Genomic DNA, 19,591 nt, shown 5'->3' on the forward strand with positions numbered 1-19,591 from the left:
TTTTTTCTCCTAAACTATTTTCCTTTTTTTTTTTTTTTTTTTTACTACCCATTTCAGTTCCACCCATCTTTCATTGTTCTTCTCAAATTCCTCCATCAGGAGGCCTTCACTGACTTTTCTATCACGTGCATGTTACCTTCTTTGCTACTTTATTGCATTCATTGCCTTACTTAGGACCTTTTGTTAACAGCTACTTAAGCATAAATCTCAGCTACTCACTGAAGTAGTAAGATCCCCAATAGTAGGAAAGAGTATTGTCCTATATTCTAGTTCGTGCTGGAAGAACATTAGAGAGAGAATGACTTTTAATTAATACCTGTTGAATGGAAACTCTACTCTCATAAGAATGCATACTAAGTGCACAAATATTCTTTTGCCTGATAATTAGGCCAATGTTGGGCCTGGATTTTCTAATCTCCAGGAATTGGGTGCACATACCAAACTAAAATGGAGGGTTGGTCAGCATTGCTTGATTCCCATACTATCTATGAGATGGGACCTTTGCCCTCTAGCTTCTTGATTTCACATACTTTATAAAGTCAGGCACTGAAGCATGGAGCAAATATAGAAAGTGTGCAGATCATTTTTAGCAAGTGAAGGTTTTTAGTGTGTGTTTTTAAACCAAACAGAAACAATTATATTGAGATTGAAACAGCACTTGATTTAACCAAGTACCTTGCTGAAGAAGATGAAATCATAGTATGGCATACAGTCTTGGTGAACCTGCTACCCAGCAATTTTGTTTCTGATGTGGGCAACTACTATGATACATACACATTATTAAAGGTAATGTCATTCTTTGTTTTGTGGTTTAAAAGAATCCATTCTTCCTCATTCTATATTCTAAAGAGCATCTGTGAAACAGACCTTTTCAAAAGTATATACATATTCATTTTTTCAAGGAATGATTGATTATTCTTTAAAGAAAATATCTTTGTCATAAACCTGGTCTCAGAGATGAGTATGATAGAAGTTTGGAAAGGTATTTAATTCATGGAAGTGGCAATGTGTCCTAAGAAACCAGAAGTGGATAGATATGGTATGCCTTTTTGCTTACAGAAAAGATTGTTAATCAAATAGAATGACTTTTAACAACCCTATATGCAAAATTGAAATGCTTTTATTTATAGGGCTGGCACTTAAAACCAGAGAGGTGATTTCTAGAAAAAGTAATGATTCAAAGCTGCTCTTGATGTGAAGAGAGTGAGGGAAATTAGACTTAATGAGTAAAGACATACCATACCATCATAACTGAAACACTATAGAAGGAGAAAAGTTCCTTCATTGGGTTTTAAACATTGATCATAAGAAAGACAGCACAGATAGAATCAAAGCCAAAGTTAGGGAGCAAACCTTTGGAGAATTAAGGGCCACACACAAACTAGAAAGTAAGTTAGGTGATGATTCTAAGTGAGTTGCTGAGGCCGTTGGAGGCTGAGATCACAACTACCTCAGGGTTCCATACTTGCTTGTCTCTATTCTCCAAAGTGCTGATGGAAACTTACTGGAATGTGGGATTGTGACCAACAGAAGGCACTTTAATGTTTGTGGGATCAATGCGGCTCATTGATTATATCTGATGACTGGGTTTGCATAAATAAATAAAAACTAATATTTGTTTTTAAAGAATTTCAATGAATAAATTTAGTATTTCAACACAGGAATGTATTGAAAATGTATAACTTTTATAATCTTATTACTTACCAGCTGAGAGCTCAATTGAAGAAACTTTATTTCAGACTTAAGGCTTAAATTTGTTTGAGACATAGATCAGTTCTTATTTTCTTGGAGATTTATTTATTAAACATGGAATTTCTATTTTTATTTTTTCTTCTTTTTTTCTTTTCTTTTTTTTAAAAATATATTTTATTGATTTTGTACAGAGAGGAAGGGAGAGAGATAGAGAGTTAGAAACATCGATGAGAGAGAGTCATCGATTACCTGCCTCTTGCACACCTCCTACTGGGGATATGCCCGCAACCAAGGTACATGCCCTTGACCGGAATCGAACCCGGGACCTTTCAGTCCCCAAGCCGACGCTCTGCCATTGAGCCAAACCAGTTTCGTCTTCTTTTCTTTTTTTTTTTTTTTACAGAGAGAAAGGGAGAGAGATAGAGAGCTAGAAACATCGATGAGAGAGGAACATCGACCAGCTGCCTCTTGCACACACCCTACTGGGGATGTGCCCACAACCAACGTACATGCCCCTGACCGGAATCGAATCTGGGACCTTTCAGTCCGCAGACCGACGCTCTATCACTGAGCCAAACCGGCTTCGGCATAAACATGGAATTTTTAAGATAAAAAGTTTAAGTTTTAAATTTTATATTTTTTTCACCAAAACCGGTTTGGCTCAGTGGATAGAGTATCAGCCTGCGGACTGAAAGGTCCCAGGTTTGATTCCGGTTAAGGGAATGTACCTTGGTTGTGGGCACATCCCCAGTAGGGGGTGTGCAGGAGGCAGCTGATCAATGTTTCTAACTTTTTACCTCTCTCCCTTCCTCTCTGTAAAAAATAAACTAATTTTTTGTAATTTTATACTTTTTCATTTTTTATGATAACCAGAAATTAATAGGATATATTAAGTACAATAATAGTTCATGTTTATTGATTTATTTGCCAGGCAGTATGATTACATACATTATATGGTTCAGTCTTCATAAAACTATAATAATGGTGTTATTTTAAACCCCATTTTGTATGAGAAAACAACCTATGGAAGCTAAAAAATAAACCAGTTACACATTACTAACAGATAAAAATAATTTCTGAAGACATATATGTCATTATTAATGTCTTTTCAGATAAAGAGAAATACAATGCAAATTCAGTGTTGCGAGCCAGACTAACAGTATATTTTCTTTATTGTTTATAGAAGTATCTATTAAAGAGACTTACCTCAATATGGAATCATTATTCAACTATAATTCGTGAAAATGTGGCAGCATTGCGAGATGACTATTTGGCTTTGTAAGTATTTTTGAATAGTAATAATTGCATTAAAATATTCATATTAATACATAGGCTTCTATATTTATATAATAAGATCTGAATATTTATGATTCACTGAGAGATGTTTATATACTATTTTAGGGCAGTAGCTCTGAGGTTGCTGAGCTACGGTACATGTATCCTAATAGGAAATAATAGTTTGGGATCTTAATTTACCCATAAAGCACATATTTAAATTTCTGAGCACATACTCAGAAATTTTAAAATATATATATATATATTTTTATTGTTGATATTATTACAGATATATACCATCCCGCTTTTAGCCCCTTCCTTATATAAAACTTACAAACTTTATATAAAGTAACTACACCCTCCCAGGTACCTCATTACCTGTGTCCATGGCTATGCATATAAGTACGTAAGTCTTTGGTTTACCTCTTCTCGTTCTCCTAAATCAGCATTGGGGTATGTTAGTCTGTCCCATGCCTCCATGCTTCGGGTCTTATTTTGTTGGTCAATTTATTTTGTTCATTAGATTCCACAAACAAGGGACATGTGATATTTTACACAGGAGTTTATAGCTCTGTATTCTCAAATCTTAGGCTACCAGTTGAAATTATAAGTATGTCATACTGATGGTGAAGGGCTGTATGCTAAGCAAAGTCAGCCTATCCCAGTGAATTAAAGGGCATGGGAAAAGGTCCCCTCTGTATATGATTGGCAACAGAAATTCTATTACTGTGCGCATTTTATGAGAGGTTGACAGTGAAATATATCAGTCATTGTGTATGTTCATACGTGTTAGAAATGATTTTCACATCATTGATTTGGTGAGAGAAGTAAGCACGTTGTCATAATGATCCAGGAAAGGGATGAAAGGCAAAATATCTGCTGTCGCCAGCCTCCCTGTGACCCAAGGTGTATTCCATGTATGTATGCTGGGCTTCCAAATTTAGGGAGGGAGTTTGTAATCAGCTATGGTACAGGGATTATATTTACAGCACTAGTCAAATCAGGTCTAAATCAATTAGACCAAGAAATACAAAGCATACAACATGTGATTATTATCTCTCATGAGTTTCCTTCTGAGAGAGGAGAAAATTTTAGTGCTAGGACCTATGACTAGAAGGACATAGGGTTAAATGGACAAATAGATTGAAGATGGAGAGGACTAGTTGGGATAGTGAATGTGTAGGCTTATGTGAATAAACAGGAAGGCAAAAGTGTGCTCAAAAACGCAGGCAGCACATCTGTTGACTAGCCATAACCTTGGACGAGTTAACTGGACTGAAGTGATGTGTGTGTGTGTGTGTGTGTGTGTGTGTGTGTGTGTGTGTCATCCCAAGACCTTTGGAACATCCTTGCTGCAGCCAACTTGGGTGGAGGGAGGGACAGCGTGTGTATAAATGAGTGCCCAGAGCTGTCTCTCAGAAGGCCTCCACCCTTGGACATTCCTTATCAGAGAGTCAGGTCAAGCTGAGTTGGAACTAGAGGAGGGAGGAATAGAGATTTGGCTCTTGCATTTTCTGGAACTTTATGGACACTTTGAATTCCTTTACCTTTTACTCCAAACTTGGGGAGAGTAGGGATATACACCCCACACACAGATTATCTGGATTTATCATTGTTCTTCACTGTATTCTTTTGAACTTATTTGTTTTGAACCATAATGTGTACCCCTTCTCAGCTATAAAACAAAAAAAAAAACCTCAATCCTTTTTCTAGCCATATATATAATATATAATAGTCAGGAGGAGTTGAAGAAGAAACAGAAACTTAAGCAAGGAACAGCACATGGTTCAAAGAGAGAAATAAACCGTTCCTTTCCATGTATAAAGAACTTTCTTTCTGGGAGTATTAGATCAAATACTCTAAAGTCATTTTTTATCCACAAGGCAATTATTATAAAAGGGAGGAAAAGTAGATTGATAACAGATGTGGAGTCTGTGTACACCATGTGTGTGATTGAGGGAGATAAAGGATGGCAGTAATTTATTTCTAACTTTTCCAAAAAAATACCAGGCTGCAGAAAACATTTCTCTGAATCTTCAACACGTTTGTTATCCCAAAAGCTTTTTTTTTTCTTTAGTAAGCTTGATGTTATTGGAAGGATGTTTTAAAATATCCATCTTTTTATAAAACATATTCTTGGAGGTAGAAAAAAATAATGTGGTAATGCAAAATAAAATGTTTTTCTTTGACTTTTCCTTCCAGAATATCGCTGAATGAACTCATTGGGAGTGTGTGTTTCTTGGGCCTTGAGGACTGTCTTCAGCTGTCAAGAGAATTCTTCAAAAACTGGATGGACAATCCAGAGAATGAGTAAGATAAATATTGCAATTGCCCTGGTCTTTGTCCTGTTTCAACACCAGCAATCTTTCTACCTTTTTGATGCTCTCAGTCTGGGGATGATAGTTTTGTTTTCACTTGATTAATCTCGCCTACTATTTTATTAGAGTATCTTTCTTTAAAAACAACTGTCTAATGTAGGTCTGATCATAACAACAGGTTAGAATTTATACAGTAATTGTCACCCAGAACCTGTCATTGCCGGTGCATTCCCCATAAGCACTTACACTTATTTAGAGTCTTATTAGGTTGTTCTTTGAGCCAAACCAGTTAGGGCTGGAATTTTTGAAAAAATATTTTTTATTGATTTTTTTTTACAGAGAGGAAGGGAGAGAGATACAGAGCTAGAAACATCGATGAGAGAGAAACATCGATCAGCTGCCTCTTGCACACCCCCTACCGGGGAGGTGCCTGCGAGCAACGTACATGCCCCTGACCGGAATCGAATCTGGGACCTTTCAGTCCGCAGACCGACGCTCTATTCACTGAGCCAAACCAGTTTCAGCATAGGTTGTTCTTTATTATATACATACATACATCAGAGCAACTCTTTTTTTTGTTTGTTTGTTTGCAGTCTCTCAGAGAGCTGAGGCTAAGACTCTGTTAATATATCACCTCAGTGGACTGTTAGGAGATACAATAGTGAGATACAAAACCAAACTTACTATCAGCATGTACTTACCATTAGTACTACTCTAAGTTACTTCTCCCCTGAGCCCCTTTCTAAACTAACGTGACAGTCTCACCTCATCATGGCAACACTGCTGATAGCTCCCACAGTTCCCTTTTGGGTGCCCTACTTTTGCTCTTTATATCTCAGCTCTCAACATTTTTTCCTAGCTAATTAGTTCTAAATATATGACAATCTAAAAACATAAATAACATGCTTATCCCTCAACTACTATGAGAAATATCATCACATGTTATACTTTACAGAATACCTAATCCAATTAAAACTGAGATCTTATGTTATGGCATTGCCTTGGGAAGTGATAAAGAATGGGATTTTTTGTTAAATATCTACGCTAATAGCACAAACGAAGAAGAAAGGATTCAACTCGCTTCTGCAATGAGCTGCAGTAAAGACCCACGGATACTTATCAGGTGATTATGGGCAACTTACCTTGAAAGTTTCTGGTGAAAGAATGCAATTAATGAACCAAAGGGAGAGAAATGTAACTGTGTTATGATAACAATTAATGAATATTTGTGCATCATTAACATAGAATTATATATTATTTTGACCCCATTCATTTAAACTAACTTCTTGTATTGGGTAATTTTTACATATTTATTTTCTGCAAATGCATTTTTACAGATACATGGAATATGCCATCACTACAAATTCATTCAATTTTAAAGAAACAAATATAATTGAATTTGTGGCAGCAGTTGATGTTGGCCGATACATCGCAAAAGACTTTTTAGTCAACAATTGGCAAGCTGTGATTGAAAGGTAAGAAAAAATGTGAGATCACTCTTTCCTTTAGGTCGTGAGTTTCGTGCAAGAAGCACAGATTCAGTCTAGCTAGGTCACAAAAGTCCTTTGCACTGACTAGAAAAGGGATGATTTTTTAAACTGGTCGTGTTATGGAAGAGAAGGTAATTTATCTTCAATTTTGGCTTTCTGAATATAGATCAATTTGCATGGGATAGTTTTATACCACAGTTTCCCTATTGTACCCGCTAAGAAGTTTGAAACCGAGATTAGAGCAAGTCATTTTTTTAATTTTTTTTTTGGTATGCATGTACATCAGCCATTTGTTTATTTTGTGAAGTATATCATCATATCTTTATGAAACAACAACGCTCATCATTACATGAGCCAGGATGTTGTTGCTCGTGTGTTTTACTTGCCAGATTCCCTTTTATAAGTCTGGATTTGTTGTGGGGTCGAACCCTGGGTTCAAACTAAGACCACCGGAGGCTGATAATTTATTTAAAAAAGCAAACAAGAATTTATTGACCTGGCCAGGGCAGCCGCAAGGGTACCACACGCAGGCGGACCCTACACGACTGCGAGGCTTTAGAGGCAGGTAGTTATTTTTAAAGGTTCTGAGAAGGAAAACCCCCATTCTACAACAAACTGTTGTTTGGAATTTTCTGCTGTTCTTCCTAGATAAAATGTTGCTTACTAGTTTGCTTTAGCCCGTTTGAAGAATGATGAAGACAAACCTAGCTGTCTGACCTTGCAGGCCAGAGACCAGACATGCCCACAATCTCAATACCATGCCAGGTGCACTTTTCTTAATTGGATAGAACAGCATTGTTTTCGAGGCCAGCATCGAGATAACCACTAAGTGTACATAGGGCTGGCTCTTTAATGAAAAAGAAAGTTCTGCCTGTAACCTTGCCCAGAGTCATCCTCCCTAAGCCCATCGAGAGATGAACAAAGCAAGTCTCTTCAAATTCTCCCCCTGCACCGTCCGACCTCTTGGGAACTCTGCACAGGAATTTTCCTTTGTTCTAAATTCTGAATCCTAAAGACTATAGTCTAAAAACTGGGGTCAGCCGTAGGGTCGTTCCCAGACACATCCTGCTGGACACTGGAATGTGGCCCTATCTTGCAGAAGCAGAACTCAGTGGTTAATCTCCAAAGATTATGGTCCCAGGTACAGGAAAACTGCCTTAGCAGGCTTTAAAATTCAAGCAGCAGTCTTTACATGAGTTGTATATTGTTAATTTCTTATTTCAGGATTCCATATTCTTTTTTTTAAATCTGTTATTATATATATATATATATATATATATATATATATATATATATATATATAAATTTTATTTATTTCTTTATTTATTTTTTACAGAGAGGAAGAGAGAGGGATAGAGAGTGAGAAACATCGATCAGTTGCCTCCTGCATACCCACTACTGGGGATGTGCCCGCAACCAAGGTACATGCCCTTGACTGGAATCAAACCTGGGACCTTTCAGTCTGCAGGCCGATGCTCTATCCACTGAGCCAAACCGGTTTCGGCATATTCTTGAACTTTTTAATATTTCTCATAATTTAAGGTTAATCTGCTTGCTTCCTAGCCCATCTATTGGGTAAAATACACATGGACATACAAATATCAGACAGCATGCCCTGGATGGCTGGTTTTTCTAGGATATTACTTAACCGTACATTGCTAATAATCACATACTATAGAGTTAGCAGATTCAAAGTAGCCAACAGTTTAGGTACAAACACCTGTAAAGTTGAAAGATACATTGTATAAATGTATTTTTAGAATAAAATTGTGAATATGGTTCTTTTAAAGAGCAAAATAATAGAATGAGGTGCATTTTTTGTTTGTTTGATTGTGTGTGTTTGTGTGTCTGTGTGTGTGTTTGTACATTTATTGAGCACCCTCACAACACCTAAAATGTAGTTTTAAATCAGAAATAAAAAATGTGTAGATAAAAACTCATTTGTACAGTACCATTTACAGCCTCATTAGTGGAATATACATAGCCTACTCCCATATTGAGAAAATTGTCTTCATCTCCTGCTTTAGATTATTTATCACTCTAGGTTTATTGCTTCCGAGGGCCTTATCAACTCCTTACATTTCCTGGGATCCCTAAAGACCTTTAGGATAAATGGTGTCTTCATTTTTGTTTAAGTTGTTAAAGATAATGCCCTCTTTCCTAGGTCCGACTTCTCCCTGGGAATTAGTCTATAAATCAGAATTATGTCCATAGGTCCCTTGTTCCATGTGGTTGCAGAGATGCCCACCTCCTAGGGTTGCATCTCTACTCTTTCCCTGGAGCTTCCAATAAAAAAGTCACCCCATGTTCACGCTAGGTCTGAATGTCTGCCTTTCATCTGTAATCCTACTGTGCACTCTCTATGTTCATGTAAACCAGTGTCCTTTTGCTAGTAGATCAGTCCTATCAGGATAAACAGATGAGACAGTAACTTATCATTTGACTTCGAGTGGTGAGCACACAATACAGTGTTCAGATGGTGTGTTACGGAATTGTGCACCTAAAACCTGTATAATTTTGTTACCAGGGTCACCCCAATAAATTCAATACAAAGGAAAGAAAAAAAAATAAGTTCTCTAACCCTCTCATTTTGGAACTGGAACATCTATTTATTGTTTGTCTATGAACATTTAGGCCTTAGTTTCCTCTTCTATAAAATGAAAGACAGACATGTATTTATAAATTCTAAAGTCCTTTCTAGTAATGAGATGTTTTGGTTTTACTCTGATAAGACAGTTTCAGCTGTTGTTGGGGATATAAAGTGATTAGAATGTGGAGATGGAGACGGAGAGGGCTTTGGGAATTCAAAGGGAAGAAAGGGAATTGAGGGAGATTTGAACAGGCATGTTTGGAACAAGTCACCTTCCACATGGAAGAACTAAAAGACTGACTTGGAACTAGTCACATCCCTGGCTGGAGCTCGGGGCTCTGGAAAGGGGGAGACAGGGGAGGTCATGGAGCTGAATTGAGCACACTGCCAATAGCAGCTCAGGAACATCTGCTTCCCTCGACCATGCCTAGGACTCTTCTCAGGAGGCCCAATCTGAAAATACATTTTGGAATATTTGCTTGAGTGAAACATCTTCAGCTTGGTCCTGCCCCTCCCTCCCATGTGCAGACACTGCACTGGTCTCTGAGGGATAATGACTTAACTGTGGGACCAAGATGATCCTTTGAGCACTGATCTAAATGAAAGAACCTCCACCGACCATAAAGACAGCTTTCAGGTTACAGGAACATCAATATGTGCATGTAGATGTGGATAGAATGTGTGAATAGGGATGAAGCAACAGGATTTTTGTGATCTTTTATGGCATGTGGTAGAAGTTATATTTGTGCCCTTATAATCCTTGTTAAGTTGCTTTTAGCTTTCTTAAAACAATGTGATTTCACAGCCAAGAGGAAAACCCTAGTTTTGTTTGAATATAGGCTATAAGGTATAATCAGTTTCAAACTCAACTGGTCCAAAATGAATCTTCACTTTTCCTTATCAAACACTTGATTTCTTCTCCAAATATTGTTATATTGCCAAGATTCCTAAGCTTGAAACCTGCACTTAATTTCACTTCTACTCTGTAGTATTTTATGATGGAGAACACGGAGTTGGAAGGGTTAAGTAGGAGCGCAAGGGAACTGCGTGAGTTGAGATGTGGTTGGAGTGGACCCATTCCCACCACCTGCCACTGGATTGGGCAGGATGCCTTGGTGCCGCATGCTTGCCTAGTGGCCATGCTTGCCACAGGAAGTCAGACATGGCAGGGGAAGGGAGAGGAGAGAAGGGGAAATGTGAGAAAGGAAAGAGGCAGAATGCAAGCCAGACTAGAGTACCCAAAGCACTGTGTCCACACTAGCATTGAATGTTACCAATACTTTTTAAAGTGTAACTATGCAGACACCCACTGGCTCTTGTCTTGATATTAATTATAATGCATTTGACTACGGGGGAGATAAACTACTTGTGAAGTATGTATTTTTGTTTAATATTTCAAAGAGATTGCTCTTTCAACAAGAGTGACACATCCTCTTTGTCTCAAAAATATCTCCGCATGAAGCTTGCAAGACCACGAAGGAATGATGTGTGCCAGGGACTCTGACAGATGCCACCACATACATTATCTCATTTAGTCTCCAGAACAATGCTTCTAACTATACAGTATTTCTCATTTCTCAATTTATGAATTGCCCAAGCTAACTTCAAATTGAGCCCTGCCTGTTAGGGTAACTTTCTTCTGGATCTGGTAGCAAATCCCACATTTAGCACCCTATGTTGTTTTCCTTTTTTTTTTTTTTTTTTTTTTTTTAAAGCTTAGAACTTAATTTCTTTGCAAATTTTGCCAAGTTTCTTGAGTCATCTCACAGGCTTTTCATACCTGGCCAATAAAAATGAAGAATAAGCCGGGACCGGTCTGGCTCAGTGGATAGAGTGTCGGCTTGTGGACTGAAAGGTCCCGGGTTCGATTCCGGGCAAGGGCATGTACCTTGGTTGCGGGCACGTCCAAGAGCCAGCTGGTCGATGTTTCTCTTTCATCGATGTTTCTAACTCTCTGTAACTCTCTGTCCCTCTCAATTCTTCTCTGTGTAAAATCAATAAAATATATTTTTTAAAAATAAATAAAAATGAAAAATAAGAAATATCTCCACTTTCCCCACAGAAACAAGTTTGCTTGTCTGAATTACATGTAGACTGTCTCTTGTCCTCTACTCTGCTCAAGTAAACACAGTTTACACTATAGCTAGGGACTTAAAAAGAACAAAAACACTGTTTTCTCTTTCCCTTGTTTATGTAGTATGCCAACATTAACTCTTACAATTATTAATTTCAAGTATACATTTTTGAAATGAATTGTGTGTATAATTATCAAGCCAGTTCAACCATTGCTTGCTTTGTCTATATTAACCCTATCTTAATTTTCTTTCTTTTTTAATGCATCCAAAAGTCTTTATTATTTACTTTTTTAACAACAGCACCACTTTGGGCAGGTATGTATCTGCTCTTTCTCTACAGCAACACTTCATGCTATTTTTTTTTTTTTTTTTTAGATGATTCTCATTGGGTATCAGGGGCACTAAACTAAGGAAGAAGTTTCAGCGGTCATGCTTGTTTGAGGGAATGTAAATAGATCCTTGAGAATCTCAGATGATATGGATCGTCTTCCCAAAAAACACATACAAATGCAAAATTTTAAATGAGCTTTCAGTGTATTTTAGTCAGAGTTAAAAAAAAAAAAAAGACACTACTATTTTTAGGGGGCATAATTTGCATATTTATTTACTCCCTTACAAGTTTTCTTAATTTGAGGTATGTGACATCTATTCTCACCACATCATTTAAAAAGATAAAAACAGTTGACAGTGTTATTGTTATTAAGAAGAGTTTTTTACATTTAAGTGAACTAAAAACTATGTGTTATGCAAATCAGTATTTAATACAAATATTTTTAGTGCTAATAGAATATTTTTTTTTATTGATTTTAAAGAGATAGGAAGGGAGAGAGAGAGAAACATCGATTTGTTCCACTTATGTATGCATTCATTGGTTGCTTCTTGTATGTGCCCTGACCAGAGAATGAACACACTACCTTGGCATATTGGGATGACGCTCTAACCAACTACCTGGCCAGGGCTAGGTTTTTTGTTTTTTTTTTATATATATAATAGATTTTCTATTAAAAGATGAAGGTAAACTAATTCATATATGTTTTCTTTTAGATGTTTTAGATAGAAATTAAAAGGAGCTATATACTTAGCATTTTACTGGCAAATAAGGTATAGCTTTGTCTTGCAAAACATTTCCCAACCCTGATTAGCATCTTGTTGCTTTGCAGGTATGGAATGCAGTCATTGGATACTCTAATGGATTTAATAGGGAGAACCATAACTACAGATGCACAGGTCATGGAGGTAAGTACTTTAGATATTATGAATTACAATAACAAGTTAGAAGTCACTTTTTGTGTCATTTAGATTTGCTAAAATTAAAATGCGTATCTGAATTATAACAATCTGAGTTTCCATTGGTGGTGTCATAACTGTACATGAAATGTGTTTTAATTCTATCTTGCTCTTGGGGGTTGGACATCATTCTTTCTCACCTGAATTACTTCAGTAGTCTCTGGCCCAGGCTCCCTAGCCAGGCTGGGCTTGCCTCCGTCCATTCTTCACATTGCTACCAGCTGTTGCTCTGCTCCCAAAGCTTCAGTAGTTTATCAGTTTTTAGGAAATTTTAAAATATTTTCATTAACACATGAAGTCCTTAATAATCTAGACCCTGCCTTACCCTCTAGCTTCATTTTTGCCCACCTCACCACCAAGTCTCTGAAAGCAAGAGACAGATGCCCCAAACACTTTTCCTCTGGCTATACTTCACCACTTACAGGTTTTCTGAAATTATCAGATGGTTTTACATTTTCTGGATTTCAGAATCCTGTTCTTAACTGGATAATTTCTAATCATCCTTTAAGACCCTGCTCCAACTACCTGTTCCAGGAATATTTTTATGAATGGATTTATGCCTGTCTCTCTCCATACTCCAAAATCATCCCATCGATATCTTTATTACAGCACTTACCACATTATACTGTAATCAGTGTGTGCATACATCTACTCCATGCGGTAAAATAAACTCCCTGAGGACGAAGACCCTGTTTTAATTATAAATGTATTCTAGAACCTAATATGGGGCTTGCTGTTTCTAGTGTCTGCTTTCCTTTGGGCTGAATTTCTTCTTAGACAGGCTTTCTTCACATGGAGGCAAACACAGGTCCAGTCTTCCATTATCCTTAGCATCCTCAGTTGTAGAAAAAGGAATCCCTTTCCACCCAGCTTCAAGTTCCAGCCCTGAAGGCAGAATTCTGATTGGTCCTATTTGGCTCACATGAACCAATCACTGTGTCCAGGGGGAAGGAAATGCTCTGATAGGCCTAACCTGGGTCATTTGCCCACATTTGGAACCAGGCCCAACCCAAACCACAGACACAGATGGGGAAGGAATAGTTCTGGAAAGAAAAGAGAAATTCCATAACCACAAGGTGAACTGAGGGGCAAAAGCAAATGCCTACAAAAAAGCAACACACACACACAAAGTAACACAAGAGTGAAATATAAATACAACCCCTACACACTCAGAAGCATAGGTAAAATGAGAAAGACTGACAATACTAAAGGTTGGCAAAGATGTAAAACAACTGGAACTCTTACCCTACTGGTTGAATGTGACATGGAGACTACGTTGGAAAACACACAGTATCTCTAAATGTTAGATACATGTGGCCCAACAATTCCACTTTAAGGTTTTTACTCAAAAGAAATGGAAACCTCACTGAAACTGGTTTGGCTCAGTGGATAGTATCGGTCTGCAAACTGGTTCGATTCCTGTCAAGGTCACATGCTTTGGTTGTGGACACATCCCCGGTGGGGGGGGTGCAGGAGGCAGCTGGTTGATGTTTCTCTCTCATCGATGTTTCTAGCTCTTTATCCCTCTCCCTTCCTCTCTGTAAAAAATCAATGATATATTTTTTTTAAAAAAATGGAAACATATATCTACGCAAATACTTGTACATGAATGTTCATAGCAGCTCTATTCACATAAAAACTGGAAACCACCCAAATGTCCATCAGTAGGTGAATGGACAAGAAGCATGTAATATATCCACACAATGGAATTCTACCCCCACAATTTAAAAAAGGAACAATTTTGTGTGTCAACATGGAAGAATTTCAAGATGATTTTCCTGAGCAAAAAATAAAACACACAAAAAACCACACACACACAAAAAAAACACAGACTTTTTAGGAAATGCAAACTGATCCGTAGTAACAGAAGGTGAATCAGTGGTTGCCTGGGACAGAGAGAGGGATGGCCTGAAAAGGACAGGAAGAAACGTTTATGGGCCATGGAAATGGACTGAATCTTGGTTGTGGCTACAGTTTCACAGGTGTACACAGAGATCCAAACTCAACTTGTATACGTTCAAGTTTATGTACATAAATTTGATCTCAATAAAATTGATTACAAATACAAAAATACATAAGTAAAAATTAACTGTGGCCTGGAACTATATTAATAAAAATAGGAAGGACCTGTGTACATAAGAAAGGAAAATCAACTCCCTGCCCCAGCAAGTAAACAAATAAATGTTTAGGACATAAGGTCTGAAATTTGATCCTGAGCAAGAAAAAAAAAAACAAAACAAAAAAAAGCAGTCAGTTATTTAGTTGCTATAAAGAGAGAGAGGGAGAACTGCCAATTCCTAAAGGAATTAGCTTTGTTTCAGTTTGGCTTGCCTGAGGCTGAACTATCGGGACCTGATTTATCAGGGATTCCCTGGATCAGAGAGTGAAGGGCACACCCAGAAATGCTGGAAAGAAGGCTTGGAATTGTGTTGAGTCTTCTAAAGTGTATCAGTTTATCTTTGCGGTTTATCTCTACAGAACCCAGTAAAATTTTATTGTTCTTCATTGTTAATTTTTATTAATTTTTAGAGAGAAAGGGGTGGAGGAAAGAGAGAGAGAGAGAGAGAGAGAGAGAGAGAGAGAGAGAGAGAGAGAGAGACCCGTTGTCCCCTGCACATGCCCAAACTGTCTGTCACTTTTTGGTGTCCGGGATGATGCTCCAACCAATGGAGCCATACAGGTCAGGGCTTATTGTTTAATGAATCAAGGTTATATAAATTTAGCAGTCTTCAAAGTTCCAAAATTCTATAGTCACTGATAGTTTATTTAAAACTAGAGGCCTAGGGCACAAAATTCTTGCATGGGTAGGATTCCAAAGCTTGGCCAATGATCAGGGCCAATCGGGGATTTTGGCTGCCAGCTGGGGCCTTCACCTGGCTGCCAGCCAGGGCCACCCTTCCCCAGCTGTCAGTGGAGGCCTTCCTTTGTTTAACACTTCCCCCTGGTGGTCAGTGTACATCATAGCAAGCAATCGAACTCCCAGTCAAATTCCTGAGGGGACAATTTGCATAGTAGGCTTTTATATAGAGAGATAATGTAAAAATGGAATTAGTAGTGATTACATTTTTGCAATTTTGAAAACAAGTTAGCTGTTATGAATATCCTTGTCAAAAAACTATTAATGCCCAATAGTCTATATATATAAAAAGGCAGTGACTATAAGAACCAAAGGCTTGACCAAACACTGGAAGTCAGTCCTGCAGTCAGTGCTGGGTTGCTGTGGCAAACTAGCATTGACTGCTGCTGGTGTGGGCATGGCAACCCCAGCACTGATGGCTGAGGCAGCAGCAGATGAGGCCTGGAGAGAGAGAAGCAGGGTCTGAACTGTAACCTCCATGGCAGCTGTTGATCAGCCCTTGCCTCTCTCTCTCTCTCCTGACCTTCACAGGGGCTGATGATCAGCCCCGCTTCTCTGATCAGGCCCAGATATAGGCCCAGAGATTCTGACTGGCATAGAAACTGACCAATCAGAACCAAACCTGGGTGAGGGTGAACTGTGAAAGCAGAACCTAAGGTGGGGACTGAGGAGGAGTTTTAAGGCAGTTGAGGGCAAGATCAGGCAGCAGGGGAGGGCAGTTGGGGGCAAACAGGCAGACAGAGGCATTTAGGGGTGATCAAGTAGGCAGGCAGAGAGGTTAGGAGCAATCAGGCAGTCAGGCAGAGGCAGTTAGCGGCAATCAGGCAGGCAGACGGGTGAGTGGTTTGGAGCTAGTGGTCCCAGATTTTGAGAAGGTGCAGGCTGGGCTGAGGGGACCTCCCCACCCCCACATACACAAATTTCATGCACCGGGCCACTAGTGATAATATAAAAAGTAATTACTAAAAAGAGGATGAAAGAAAGTCACATGAGTCCCTTCTCCTTCCAGACCAGCATAGTTTCTATATACTCTTTGTTTCTCTTGCTCTGTTCCTTATACACTGCCCTGTTGAAAGTTTGGCCTCACTCATGCTCTCAAGCACACATGAAGCCCCCCCTACCCTCCCACTCACTTCAGGTGCATGATCACATGGGGCTGTGGGAAGGTGGATTCCACTGCCTGGTAGGTATGGACAAGTGTGGAAGAGGGTGGAAGGTTTGTTCTGGTTCCTTAATCTACTTTTTCCAGAATGTTCCTTTTCTTTTACATTGTAATTAGACTCGATAACCCTATTACTACTCAGTTTTAAGTGCATGATGGTTTAAATGACATTTGTGAGCACAGGTACACTGTCATCTCACATGTGCTGAGTTCTAAGTCATTGATGGAGAAATAGACTAGGTACATAACTAAGTAGTCAATTGGAGTCTTGCTTGTACATAATATTGCATATGTTCTTATAGCTGAATGCTTGACTTGCCTCAATGAAGGAATTTAGCCAATGGACAAATCCACTAAATCTAAACATTTATAATAATAAAAGGGTAATATGCTAATTAGACCAGACATTCTTCCTGACCAAGCTGGGGCCAGAAGGAAGCCATCTTGGGTCCTGGGTGCCTGTGGGTGGCCTGAGGAAAGCCAGCTCGGGTCCCAGGTGCCTGCGGGTGGCTGGAGGAGGGAAGCAGCCTGGGTCCCGAGTGCCAGAGGGAAACCAGTGCCAGCAGATGAGGGAAGGAAGGCCTACTCTTGCATGAATTTTCATGCATCAGGCCTCTAGTTCTTAAATAAAGGATAACGTCTGTAAAGACACAGATTTTGTATGCCAATTTTGAGCTTTGAAAGTTGCAAAGTACCTTTTGAGATAAGAAAATATCTCATTGTATCTCTGCCCACAAATTTTGTCTAATATCCAGTATACATTCAGTAAATCTTTATTGAGCACCTACTAGGTGCTAGGGGAGTAGAGCAGTGAATAAAATAGATGAGGTTCCTACATCATAGAACTTCCAGTCTACATCTGATAATTCAGGGTGGGTGGTCTTCATATATTGCCACCCATCCCACACTTTGGCCATTTGCAAAATCATGTTGCGACTTAGAGTGAACTGTCATGTTTTGTCTAAATGAAGAGTCAGATTACCCTGACCGTCTCTTTTTCCTTTCAGCTGCAGCAGTTTTTTAGTCCCATGTTGGAGGAGCACCAGAGGCCCGCAGCTCATGCCAAATTACAGGCAATAAAGAACAAAAATCTGGAAAACAAAAACCGAAATGCCAGGATAGCTGCATGGCTACAGAAAAACACATAATTTAGTGGCCACTTTTGGCATTTCCCCTTGTATATTAGACTGTTGTTTGCTGACTGTTTTGCCTTCCAATTTTTTGAGTCTAGAAAACCACATGTTTTGTTATTTGTATTTTAGTCACATTTACTACTCAGCGTCCTGTTACTCCCTTGTCGTCACGTTGGCTCTGAGCTCACTGATTGCTGAGGAGTTTGCCAGCACTGCAGTGTTTGGGGGGAAGATTTCACTTCAAGTTGGGATATAAAACCACAGAATTTTCTTTAAATGTCTTGTAAAAACAAATTTACCTTAGAAAGTCTTGCTTATTCTGTTGTGATGGCCAGGGGAATATTAAATCATTGGCTAAAAGAGCACATTCTTTTCTGAAGGAAATACAGATTTGAAACCCTCTAGGGTTTATTTAGTTCAATATTTAAAAGAATAATGAGCAAGTAACACAATAATGTAAAGAAGGAGAACCAGAGGAATAATACGCCCTAGAAATCAGGAAAGCAAGTTTTAAAGAGAAGGCACAGACAATTTTATGAGCCAGGTGAACTGCCCTAAAAGCAGGAAATGTGTTTTGTGCCTCTTTCTCTCTCTCCCCAGAGTACCTAGGCTTTGTGCCACACTTTACTTACTGGCTACTGAATGTATGATGTCACAAAAAGACCCAGGATTGCAGGGTACTAAAATACCTTTAGGCTTGCCGTGTGGTGGCCAGATTGGAGAGGAAGGCTCTGCCTTAAAGCTCTTGACTGTATTCAACAGTGGGAATGAATACTCTTTAAGCCAAAGTTTATGAGCAAAAAATAGTTAAGTCAACAGACAATAGGGGCTAATCTTTAGCACAAAGGGAGATGGTCAAATAAAGAAAAATGAAACTACAAGGCTAACCAGAGTATACTCTTCACAGCTTTGCACTCAGGGGATTAAGTCTGAAATGTGATTTCATTTGGCCAAATTGAACCTACTTCTAGTTTGGACAACTTTAAACATTTTCATGAGTTCACAATGTATGGAATTAGCTTAGCTTTATTACCCCTGATAAAACCAGGACAGCTAAGGCAAATCACCATACTCTAGAGTTTGTGTGTATCTGATTTAATACTGTGTTTTAATTTTGATTTTGTAGAATGGGGATTAAACTACAGATCTCCTTCCCCTATCTACCTCAGAGCATTATTATAAAAACCAAGGGATATGTCAATAAAAGATCTTTAAATATGTTATATAAACTCAAGACAGTGTGATTTAAGGTTTTACTTCCTATTTTTTATATAAGTTAATGCAGCCACAAATTAAAATGTTATACAAAAAATTCACTTCCATATTCGCTTCACAAGAAGATGCTCTCTGAATGTGAGTGGGGGCTATGAGACAGCCATGAGGACAAACCAATGCGCATACTACTCAGATTTGACCATGGGTCACAGCTCAGAAAGTTTTTCCTTGAAATTTAGAAATTTCAAATTAAAGCAATAAAATATCCCCATGTTTTCACATCGTTGTGTATGAGATATCTTATGTTTCCTTAAGCATTCTTTCTATATTTCCTTTATTTCCTCTGATCATCAATTTTATCTTTTGGTAACCATATCACATGTCCTTTCAAGTGCTTTTCTCCTCCTCCTTCTTCTCTCCTCCCTTCCAGCTCTTCCCTCTCTCCCTCAGACTCTCCTGTCTTCCTTTCCAGTTACCTCTGCCTGTTTGTCATGTCC

At 38.5% G+C, this 19,591-nt stretch overlaps 1 protein-coding gene across 1 annotated transcript in view; it reads left to right on the plus strand.

Moving 5' to 3' along the window:
- LVRN (laeverin) overlaps positions 1-19,375 on the plus strand; it is a 58,577-nt gene extending 39,202 nt beyond the window's left edge. Inside the window, exons 14-20 of the mRNA XM_036410392.2 lie at positions 630-786; positions 2,876-2,970; positions 5,170-5,277; positions 6,241-6,408; positions 6,623-6,760; positions 12,601-12,676; positions 17,754-19,375. Coding sequence (XP_036266285.1) covers positions 630-786; positions 2,876-2,970; positions 5,170-5,277; positions 6,241-6,408; positions 6,623-6,760; positions 12,601-12,676; positions 17,754-17,894 — 883 coding nt within the window. The 3' untranslated portion in view covers positions 17,895-19,375. The remainder of the gene's footprint in view (positions 1-629; positions 787-2,875; positions 2,971-5,169; positions 5,278-6,240; positions 6,409-6,622; positions 6,761-12,600; positions 12,677-17,753) is intronic.
- Positions 19,376-19,591: the final 216 nt, after the last annotated feature.

This window comes from Pipistrellus kuhlii, unplaced genomic scaffold (genome assembly GCF_014108245.1).
Source record: "Pipistrellus kuhlii isolate mPipKuh1 unplaced genomic scaffold, mPipKuh1.p scaffold_m20_p_4, whole genome shotgun sequence".
Classification (NCBI taxonomy): domain Eukaryota; kingdom Metazoa; phylum Chordata; class Mammalia; order Chiroptera; family Vespertilionidae; genus Pipistrellus; species Pipistrellus kuhlii.